At 37.1% G+C, this 12232-nt stretch overlaps 1 protein-coding gene across 1 annotated transcript in view; it reads right to left on the reverse strand.

The window, feature by feature from the left end:
- The window catches only part of UTP20 (UTP20 small subunit processome component), a 90824-nt gene that overhangs the window by 33180 nt on the left and 45412 nt on the right, over window positions 1–12232 (reverse strand). The window contains exons 27-31 of the mRNA XM_045553131.1: window positions 10550–10758; window positions 5129–5272; window positions 4375–4454; window positions 2157–2383; window positions 1182–1326 (exon numbers count right to left, since the gene is read on the reverse strand). Coding sequence (XP_045409087.1) covers window positions 1182–1326; window positions 2157–2383; window positions 4375–4454; window positions 5129–5272; window positions 10550–10758 — 805 coding nt within the window. The remainder of the gene's footprint in view (window positions 1–1181; window positions 1327–2156; window positions 2384–4374; window positions 4455–5128; window positions 5273–10549; window positions 10759–12232) is intronic.

Here is a 12232-nt window from a genome sequence, read left to right on the forward strand (position 1 = left end):
GTATACAAGGTTTAACTCTGCCATTTAGCAGTGCTCATCCTTACTCCTCTTCAACATCAAGCTCATAACTACTGCTCTATTTCTTTGGCAGTATCTGATTGTGTAGGTAGGTTATAGTGAACTTTAGTGCTATAATCCCATAATTAGTAACTTTTTATTTTGCAAAGAAATGACATTTTTAAGTGCCAAGACTTAAGGTTTTATGTACGTTATTTCAATTTAATACCCACGACAGCCCTGCAACATAGGAATCATTAGCCCCATTTTGCCCAGAGAAAAACTGAAACTCAGAGAAGCTGATGTCACACAGCTAGGAAAAGTAGAGCAGGTCTTTCAAACTCTGGTCGTTCTGGTACCTAATCTCCTTTCATCATCTTTCCACTACCACGTGGCCAGTGATGATATTTAATGAGTGTATTTAGCATGGTTTCCCATTCTGCATAACTTAAAAATGTAATAATAATATAAATAATAATATATATAATATATATAATATATATATTATAATACATATAATATATATAATAATATAAATAATAATATAAATAAAACACGGCAAAGAAATTTCTAGAGGATTCTAATATATAACTTTTTGTTGATGTTGCTGAAAGTTAATAGAAAAAAATAAATTTTCAACAACTAAGCCCTGTAATGGTCAACTTAAAAAATTTAAGATAGAATCATTTCTTACACTCAGGTTTACTAACCTTGTCATTTACAGAAATCACAATTACATACTATTAGGCCTATTGCCAAACTGACCCTTTAAAAATCCTTACAAGATCTTCACTCCTAAAAAACAATTAAAACAATCTGCTCTTTTAATTATTTTTATCAATTAAACTAAAAAACAAAAAACTATGTGATCCCACAAAACTAAAAATTTTAATTAAACAAAATATGCAAAGGCTAAACAAGCAAATCTATTAGTCTACTTTAGGATTTTGAAAAATCTGTTCCTTTAATATAATTTAATGAAAGCAGATGCCATAAAAGGTTTCTAATTATTCCAGTAGAGAAAGAAAATTCTGCATTAACTTAAAAGTGGAGGGCATTTAAAATACTGAAAATCTTTTTAGCTTCTTATTAGCAGGCTCAAACAACTAAAAAACAAGATAACATTTTTCAAAAAACATGAAAACCAAGGATGGTAATGTTATCTTTATCAGTATGTCACTTACTTTGAAAGAATGCCAAGTTCTTTACTGACTTGTGCTCTGTTCTTTTTCTTTTTCACCTTTTCTGCACTTATTGTGGTTTTGCTGAGATACTGAAGAATTGTAGGTACATGAGGTAGAATTAGTCTTCCTCCTATTGTGATAGACTCTAAAATAGATAGTGATTAATATTTTGATGTTAATAAACTCTCTTAAAGCATAATTGTACAATATCTTCATGATGATAAAGAAAGTACTTCACTATTAATACTATGAACATTTACTTAAATTTCAACTCTGAAGATTAAGTAACTTTCTTACTCTAAAGAACTATATCACTAGCTAAATTAAAAACTTATATGAGGCCCCTGAGGCTTTATTTAAAACATTTTTGGTAACAAAATGGGAATCGCTGGGATAATACAGTAAGCAGAATTCAGAGACATGACAGGAGAAACCATTTAATAATTTCCTAGAGGATACTTGAGACTACCTGGAGAGTAAATAATCTGCATTTCTATAAATGCAAAGAAAATTCAGTTTATATAAATTAGTATTAATTCCCAGAGAAAAGAAACCTATAAGCATAAGCTATTGCTTTTTTTTTTTTTTTTAAGACAAGGTCTTACTCTGTCACCTAGGCTGGAGTGCAGTGGCATAATCATAGCTCACTATAACCTCAAACTCCTGGGCTCAAGCAATCCTCCAGCTTTAGCCTCCCAAGTAGCTAGGACTACAGGCATGAGCCACCACACCTGGCTAATTTTGGGGGCAGTGTGGGAGGAAGGTAGAGATAGGGTCTTGCTATATTGCCCAGGCTGGTCTCAAACTCCTGGCCTCAAGTGATCCTCCTGCTTTGGCCTCTCAAAGTGAGATTATAGGTGTGAGCCACCATGCCCAGCAGCACAAGCGATTAAGAAACTCAAATTGTATTGACTTTTTCTTTTCTGAGAAAACAACTGCTACCTCAAAAGTCATTTGTTTTGTTGGCATACATACCATCTGTATTTTCTGCTATGTCAGGGTATACGCATCCAGTTACTGGCAAGCTCAAAACTGTTTCTGTGGGCTCAAAATCTGGAAGGTTAAGAAGGTCATCGACTATATCCATTACAATACTGGCCGTGGCATCAGAGAGATTCTTTGCTGAGAGAATTGCAAAAACATTGGTCAGGATATCACATTCTGGGTGACCAGGCTTCTGTTTAGCCAGAAAAGGGAAATATCTGTAAGAAAAAACATTATAATAATAATTTTATTTCTCAATATGTTTATTTCTAAAACCATGTCCATATGAATTTTCATGAGTTTAACAATATATATGTATATGTGTATGTTTATGAGCATTAATAAGATTACTCAAAAGGGAAATTACTTTAAAATTTAAAATTTGGGCTGGGCATGGTGGCTCATGCCTGTAATCCTAGCACTCTGGGGGGCCGAGGCGGGAGGATCGCTCAAGGTCAGAAGTTCGAGACCAGCCTGAGCAAGAGCGAGACCCCGTTTCTACTAAAAAATAGAAAGAAATGATCTAGATAGCTAAAAATATATATAGAAAAAAATTAGCCAGGCATGGTGGCGCATGCCTGTAGTCCCAGCTACTTGGGAGGCTGAGGCAGTAGGATTGCTTAAAAGCCTAAGAGTTTGAGGTTGCTGTGAGATAGGTTGACGCCACGGCACTCTAGCCTGGGCAATAGAGTAAGACTATGTCTCAAAAATATCAAATAGAATAAAATAAATTTTAAAAAATTAAAAAAGAAAAAAATGTTCTGCTGCCTACCTCCTCTATTGCTATGTGGTTTCTATTTCCCCAACCAAAAAACTGAGAAATTGCAGAAGAGAATGAAGTGGCATCCAACAACATAGAGCTATACTTTGAATAAGGACCCAACTAATATAAAAACTTCCTGGATGAAAGTCCTTCATGGCTTACTTGCATTAAAATTACATGGTTATGACACATTTCTCAAGTATGCCTATAAAGTATGCTTATAAAGCGCTTATAAATGTTCAGTGATTAAAAAAAAAAGATATGAAATTGTTGTATCAAATTGGGAAATAAATGAAGGCACTTCCTGCTAGCAAAATAAACAGGTTTTCCTGAGAAAGACAATGTCAAGGTTTTTGGTTTCTTTTTAAACACTAATGACACAGGAAAGTGCTCATGATATAATGATACCTGAAATAATAAAATCAAAATCCAGTTATACAGTATGATCCCGATTTTGTAAAAACCAAGGCTAGGATTTTAACATCATTGACTCAAAAACTATTTCTGACCTTGAAAGCTGTAAGTATATTTAGATGGAGTTTTACAAAGAATAGAAGACAATGGTCTAGAAAGCCTACAAAGCCTGTGAAGTTGTCCTGATTTTCAACGAGGAACGGGGAAAAAGACATAGAATGCCAATTACAAGTCAGCTTTATCTTTAAGCAAGCATGAAGGAAATGGTAACGTTCATGTGATGATATAACTACCTGGTAGGTCTCACATTCTGTTTCTTCCTTTGTCAGGCCAAATCAAACTGCTGACATAATTATTACATACATTGGAAGCACATCCCTATCAATTCTTTTTTTTTTTTTTTTTTTGAGACAGAGTCTCACTCTGTTGCCCAGGCTAGAGTGCCATGGCGTCAGCCTAGCTCACAGCAACCTCAAACTCCTGGGCTCAAGCAATCCTCCTGCCTCAGCCTCCCGAGCAGCTGGGACTACAGGCATGCGCCACCATGCCTGGCTAATTTTTTTCTATATATTTTTAGTTGTCTAGCTAATTTCTTTCTATTTTTTTAGTAGAGACGGGGTGGCATTCTTGCTCAGGCCAGTCTCAAACCCCTGAGCTCAAATGATCCACCTGCCTCGGCTTCCCAGAGTGCTAGGATTACAGGCATGAGCCACCATGCCCAGCCCCTATCAATTCTAATACTTCTAATTTTCAAGTTTTAATCAAACTGTAAACATTGCAAAATGTATTAGTTTTGACGTAAAAGCATTTTTTCCTGGACCACACTATATACATTGTGTAGCAACTTGTATTTTTCTTTAAACTATGTATGTTGAGATCTTTCCATGCTTTTACTCAGCTGCCTCATTCTCTTTAACTGCACCTAAAGTAACTCACTTACAGAAAGACCTTAAGTTACATTCTAGTTACCTAGACTAGTTTTTACTAAGTCTAAAATATTGCTCTGTTTAAAGAAAAAGAAAAAAAGGTTACCTTGGATTTCTGCTCCAGATACTAATTAGTTTCAGCAGAGGAGTAGGAGAATACTGACTCTCAGATCCAAGCCTGTTGATCTAGAAGACAAATAAAAATAGAATACCAAATAAAAACATGTACAAGAATTATAGAGAAAACAGAAACAAAAAGCAGAAGCACAGAAATCACAGCAGAGAATGAAAAGCCAAGGGACAATGATTAACATTTAAAGGACAGATTATGGAAAAAAATAAAGGTATCCAAAATAGCAGCTACCCAGGAAAAATGGCAAAGGTGACGCATGGAAATGCCAGGTGCTTGAAAGGAACCAGGTATTCTACGTTTCAAATGGTCAGGAATGACTAAGAGCTCAAGCAGCTAGAGATATTTTCTAAAATCGAGTCTCTTCTATAGTCTTTAACCATACCAGTTTTCATCACCATCAGTTACAACTGGAGAAATCAAACAACGAAACAGGTAATAAAAACACCTGTGTATTTTCCCTCATGCTTGTCAAAGCCAGCAGCAATGTTATATGAGGTGCTACAAAAATTACATTATATTTGCTTAAGAGACACAATCATATTGAAATTAGCCTTAAGTATAAATGCCACTGTATTGCTGAAACTAACTCCTGAGCTTCAGGTGGTAGTGAAGGCAAAGAAAAGTGTCTAAAAACTTCCCACATGTCTGGGTAGCAGATTATGCTACGAATTAATAATAAAGGAAGAAACAAAAGATGTCTGGGCAGAATGTAGAAATCAAAGTTTACCTGGGGCCAAACTGCACCATGAAACACAGCATCAATTTCTTCTGTTCTGAACTGATAGGATTCCCAATCCAAAAAGATATCCGTTACCATTTTGATTCCAAGACGTCTTAAATTTTTCAGCGGGTTAATAAATCTCAGCTGTATCTGTAAGACAATGATCTTCTATTAAAAAATGCCTACATATATAATTTTTATTCCTGACTCTTCAGAGAGGCACTCTTGCTCAGATGGTTAAGAATAAAACTGGAAATGCTGTTATTAAATCCTCTGACTTTGATTTACATGAGACCATCAATGAGGAAGTCGTATCACTTTTCTCATTGAACAAGAAGGTAAAGCAAGCCTGGGTAACACAGCAAGACTCCATCTCCACAAAATATTTAAAATTTAGCCAGGCACGATGGCACCGCTTGTAGTCCTAGCTACCCTAGCTACTCGGGAGGCTGAGGCAGGAGGATCACTTAAGCCCAGGAGTTCAGAGTTAGTGAGCTATGATTGCACCACTGCACTCCAGCTTGAGCAACAGAGTGAGACCCTGTCTCTAAAAATAAAAATAAATAAATAAAAATAAAAGAAGCAGCAAGAGAGACCCTGTCTCAAAATATAAAAAAAAATTAAAAAATTAAAAAAAAAAAAAAGGGAAAGCAGAGACTTAAAAAAATTAAATAGTAAGATGCACTCCCCTATTGCTGCCCAGTAAAATCACAGTAGTTATCCTTAGGAAAAAACACAGTCACACCTGGAGTCATTGTTTTGTATTCTACACTGTTTTACTTTTTTATTCAAGTAACTTTTTCAAATAAAATTCTGATTTCTTCCCATGAATATAACATGCTAAACAACAACAAAAAAAAACTGTTTTTTTTTTTTTTTGCCATCACAATGTCTTGGATTAGGAAACAAAAAAAATTATATCTTCATGTCAAATGAAAGTCACTTTTCTTTTTGTTTTCACATGTATATTATTAACTTTTTTAAAACTAGAAGTTTTAAATTATTCTTGCTAAAATTAGTCTAAGGGACTAGTTAAAGAATTTATAATTTTTCCATACAGTGAAATACTTTGTATAGTAAGAGAATTAGGTGACTAAATCCAGGCATGGGAAGATCTCAACATACATAGTTCAAAGAAAAATGCGATTTGGAAAAAAATAAGATTTGTTCGTTTAGAGGCATAGAGGTTACAGTGGGTCTGAGTCAACAGCAAACTTTTACAATAACAAATACGGCTACTTCCACTGTCATCTCCTTCTCTCTGAGTTATAAAATCACAAATATGCAGCCCATTTGTTCAGTTTCAGAGCAGAACAATTTATTGAGTTCCCACCAATGGGTCCAATGGCATGTCAACCACAGTCCTGGCCTCAATTTAACATCTTATTAAAGGCAAAGCTACTAAATTTATGTGACAGATGGAAAATGTCAAAGGTATTCCAAAAGAGGAGGAACTACTATAAATTTGGGAAGGGTAAACCTTCATGAAAGATGCAGAATTTCTACAAGATATTAAAGAATGAAGAGGGTTAGGTCAGGCAGAGGAGACACAAAGGCCTCAGATTTCTCCCAAGCACGGGACATTATAAAAACCAAGCAAATGGGAGAAGATTCAACCCCTAATTCTTTTCCCACTTGATTAATATATTGTGGGCTATGGACTTATAAATAGCAACTTATTTTTACATATGGCCTTAATTACCCACATCAAAATATAAAAATTACCCTGAAATTTATGAAGACAACCTAAAAAGGGAAGTTATTTATCATGAAAGTATGATATACCCTGATTTAACAGAGGTATATGAATCTGAAACAGCACATTTTAAATTCAAGAGAATATGAGGAAGGATACTATTAATTTGCTGTGCAAGCCTGAGGAATCATATCCCACACACCATCTACTTTTAGCTAATTATTAATATCTCATTATACAAGTTAACAAAGACAGAGGAAATGAAATGTAAGCACAAGGCAACACAGTCACAAGTCATTCTGTTCTGCTTCAATTCTGTGGGCAAGATTTTCATTATCAGCTCTATCATGTTTGGTGAAAGATAAGAACTATCACTGATATTTGGAAAAACATGATATATCATGATCAACTGGAACAAACAGGGAACTAACACTCACCAATGTATCAGACACCTCGCACATGTCTCCCGTTCCCACCAACTGCCCGCCCCATGGAGAACTCTCTGCATGTTCTATTTATTTCTGTAACTACAGTGCCAGCTGCCCAACTGACTCGATAATTGTTGAATCAACTGGAGAAAAACCCTGAAAATGAGCAATTGTGGTCTTTAACTCCTAGAGGAACAGTCACTATGACGGAGTTTATGTACATTTACAAGTTACCCCATTGCTTAAATGTATAAAAAACCAACAACCACCTTCACAATATTTCTTTCAATGCCTGGTCAATGCCCTGAAGGATATGAAAGACACAAAAGGTAAATACGTAACTGAGCTCAAACACATAAATGTAGAACTTTAACTTACTTAAACCAATTTACTGTGCAATAATTCATCATGGCACTTTAAGGAATTCCTCAGGTGTGTCCAAGAATTTCAAAAGAAAAAAATAAGAAAGCTGCTGTCCACAAACTTAACACCTCACTAACTACTTAACACCTCACTAACTAATGAACTGTGAAATTACATAAATCATCCTCTGAGTTACTGATTGTTGACTTGGGAGTAAGGATGCAGTACTGAGTAACTTCTTTTAAGTTAACCAAAAATGCGAAGGACTCAGTCTTTATAAAACCTCAAACCTTTCATGATTTAATATATCCATGCACAGATAAAGTCACATCACTTGCTATGAGGCATGAACAAAGATTCTCACCTAATTCTTCCCATGGCCCTTATGCTCTCATGTCATGTAGAGAAACAACTTTCTAAGATTTTTTGGCTTCCACTCTTGGCTTCCTATATAGTCTCTTTTCCACAAAGCAACCAAAGTATTATTTCTAAAACACCACATAGTCCTTCCCGCTCCCCTGCCTTGAGCTTCGCAGCAGTTTCCCATTACACTTGGAAGTCTGTCCAGCTCCTTGTCACAGCCTGCAAGGTCCTACATAGCCCACCGGCCGACCTGTTGAGCCTCCCCTTCCACAACTCGTCCTGCTCACTGTGTTCTAGCCACCGCAGCCTCATCTGTTCCTAGAACACGACCAGACTATTCCCACCCAGGGACTTGCACTGGTTATTGTCTTTGCCTGAAATGTCCTTCCTGTGGCTAGATAGGTGTAAGCTCAGACATCACCTCCTTAGCGAGGACCCTGACGGCACTAATAAAGGCAGCGCCTATCCACCCCTACCCCGGTCACTTTCTATCATATAGCCTCCTTTTATGTTACATTTTTCACACCTTCTATCTCTCTCCTTAACATGCTCACAATTTCCTCTGTTTTCTTGAATATATGGAGTGTATTTATAATAGCTATTTTAATGTCCTTGTCTAATTCAATCACCTGTGTTATTTCTGGGCCTGCTTCTGTTGATTGCTTTTTCTCCTCATTATGGGTAAAACTATCCTCCTTCTTTGTATGCCTGATAATATTTGACTGGATGTCAGACATTATAAATTTTATTTTCATTTAAATCATTTAAAAGTTTTTGGACTTTACTCTGGGATACAATTTACGTGGAAAAAGTTAAACTTTTTCAAGTTTTGTAGGGTAGGGTCCAGAGTAGCCTTCATTCTAGGGCCAATTTGGCTCCACTGCTGAGGCAATCCTCTTCTGAAAACTCTTCCTGGTGGCCCCTGTATTACGGGGTTTCTGCTCTGGCTGTTGGGAACATACACTGTTCTCAGCCCTGTGTTAGTCTGAGGACCATTCTACATGCTCCTTTCTGCTGGTTTTCTGCTTCTAGCCAAGATGGAGTAAGAGGTAATGGATTTACTCTCCCCTCTTAGGCAACTAAGAAACTGAATAAAATATATAAACAACAATTTTCAGATATTGGACATCAGGCAGCAGAGAGCAGTGATCCCTGAGAAAAGGAAAACAAATGAAATGAGCCCTGTGATTTCCCCAGCTTACTGCCTGGAGAGTTGTCAGGCCTTAGTGCAGGGAGAGTCCAGGATCCTGAGATGAAGATACGGAGCTGAAGGCAGCTAGAACTCACAGGGCAGAGTACTGGGGAGGAGAGTGCTGCAGAGAATGAGTTTCAGAGATCTGCAGAGGGTTTGCTCATTTTATGCTTATCTTAGAACTTACTATCATCTGACATTATTCTAATTATTTGTGTATTTATTATTTTTCTCCCCATGACACGGGAGTCCTTACATGTCTCATTTTCCAGCTAGAACAATGTCTGGCACAATGTAGGTGCTCAGTAAGTATTTATTGAATAAATACATGCACAGAAATGTTTGTTTGCTTTGTTTACTGTCCATTCCCAGTGCTTAGAAACATACTAGAGGCTCAATGAACATTTACTGAAGGAATGAACAAAAGACTGAGGGAAACAAGATGGTGCCTACCAAAATGGAAGGAGTATTCTAAACCTCTGGATCTTGGTAATCAGAGAAGATTATTTCATCATTAAAGCAGATTCATATCCATGCATAGCCCAAAAAAGCTGCCTAAATTTTGGCTGTCAGTTTTCACTTATCATAACCATATGTGAAGGCAGTTCACTGGGCATATCCATAAATCAAATGAAATGAATTTTAGCCAAATTAAAAGTAACAATGCCTCTTTGTTATTAACTGACACTCAACAGCAGAAATCTGAATCTGGACCTTTACTCAAGTCCCGCTTTCTCCAAGAAGCCTTAAGTCCATAAAGACATGGACTATTTCCCTAAACTCCAAAGAGTACATTCATGTCCACGGACCTGTTTCAACAGAACATAAATACACTGTTTTGAATACAATTCAGAAAATATTCACTGAGCATCTTTTGGCAGTTGGCCAGCTAACTTGTCTTGCCTGATCTTGCTGCTTATATTTATTTAAAACATTACACTTATTGTACCTAAGCATTTACTTTATAAAGAGTTCTTGGCAACTGTGTCTCAGAATAACAAGGATGATGATAATAATGGTCTATTCATTCTCTAACCATTCTGGAGAAATGAGAGTTGGAAGATATCTTACACCTCTAGGAAATTAAAATCTACAAAATGTTAGCTCACGCACCCCTGCCTTGGGTTTCTGAGAACTATATAGAACTAACCCACTCACTCCTATGCCACTCCCTTTAAAAATATACACTTGATACAATCTGCATTTTCTAGTCATGCATAAGTATTTATAACAATTAAGATTCTCATATATGGAAGATTATTTTAAAGAGGTTATGTAAGGATTTAACCTGGAAGGATGTTAATAATTCAGGCTCAACCCAATTCCCAAGTAAAACTCAGACTCTTACTAGCCCAAGAAGAAAGAAAGCATCTATAGTCTCTCACTTTTTCTCGCTGGTCAAGAATGTGTGACACAGTTGATGTCATACAGAGCAGTATCTGCAAAATCTTCGGTAAGTACGCACTTATCAGATGACTAATGTTCTTCAATACTATTTCAAGGCTATTTAAGATACCGTGCTGACGACCCAAAGGAAGAACTTTAGACAAATCCAAATCTTCTACTGCTTGAATGACTGCAGAATGGCACTCTCCTGGTAAAACAAAGAGAAAGAGATGTCTTGGAAAATGAAATGCTAGTTTATCATGACTTATATTTTTCTTTCAATTTCCCTCAATAATACAATATTTTCTATTGATATAATGATTTATGGATGATACTGTACTTTTCTCATATATTATCTCTTTTTGATTCTTACTCAATGTTCAGTGAGCTAGGGAAGGTGAGTTTTACTATTCCCACTTACAGATGAGGAGACTGAGAGATGAAGGAGGGTAAGAAATTTGTGATAGAGCTAAGTTACTAAGCCCAATTCTAACCCAATTTCTGTACACTATTCCTCGAAACCTGAGTTATTAATAGTCTTTTATTCCACCTGGCAACTTTCCATACATTTTTCTTTTTCTTTTCTTTTTTTTTTTGAGACAGAGTCTCGCTTTGTTGCCTAGGCTAGAGAGAGTGCCGTGGCATCAGCCTAGCTCACAGCAACCTCAAACTCCTGGGCTTAAGCGATCCTACTGCCTCAGCCTCCCGAGTAGCTGGGACTACAGGCATGTGCCACCATGCCTGGCTAATTTTTTCTATATATATTTTAGCTGGCCAGATAATTTCTTTCTATTTTTAGTAGACACGGGGTCTCGCTCTTGCTGGTCTCGAACTCCTGACCTCGAACGATCCACCCGCCTCGGCCTCCCAGAGTGCTAGGATTACAGGCACGAACCACCACGCCTGGCCCATCTTTTTTTTTTTGTTTTTGAGACAGAGTCTCACTCTGTTGCCCAGGCTAGAGTGCCATGGCGTCAGCCTAGCTCACAGCAACCTCAAACTCCTGGGCTCAAGTGATCCTACTGCCTCAGCCTCCTGAGTAGCTGGGACTACAGGCATGTGCCACCATGTCCGGCTAATTTTTTCTATATATATTTTTAGTTGTCCAGATAATTTCTTTCTATTTTTAGGAGAGACAGGGTCTCGCTCTTGCTCAGGCTCGTCTCGAACTCCTGACCTCGAGTGATCCTCCCGCCTCGGCCTCCCAGAGTGCTAGGATTACAGGCGTGAGCCACCATGCCCGGCTCCATACATTTTTCTTTTTCTCATCTTTCACTGAGCTATGCTGAGTTCGGCAGTTTTGCAGAAACTGCCTTGCTGCGTTATAAGCTCTTAAAGGCTGAGAATTAAATGTTTTATTTCTCTTATTACCCCTGGTTAATAGATAAAACAATAGTACCTTATAAACAGCTGCTGCTATACTGATTTCAGAATTAACAGAAAAGATTTGAATTGTTATTGCCCGAGTTTTATTTCAAATCGTCTGACATGAGATCATAAGCTTACTGATTCACACACCTCAATGGTCAAGCCCTAAGAGTATCACTTATACCCACCCTCCTACAATGGGGGCTATACACCGAATGAAAACATTTGTATTCACTGGAGCCAATCTCCTTCACAGTGCATTATTGTACTGAATGGAAACAGCTGGACCTATTATCGTAGAAAAAATACAAAAC

This window comes from Lemur catta, chromosome 6 (genome assembly GCF_020740605.2).
Source record: "Lemur catta isolate mLemCat1 chromosome 6, mLemCat1.pri, whole genome shotgun sequence".
Classification (NCBI taxonomy): domain Eukaryota; kingdom Metazoa; phylum Chordata; class Mammalia; order Primates; family Lemuridae; genus Lemur; species Lemur catta.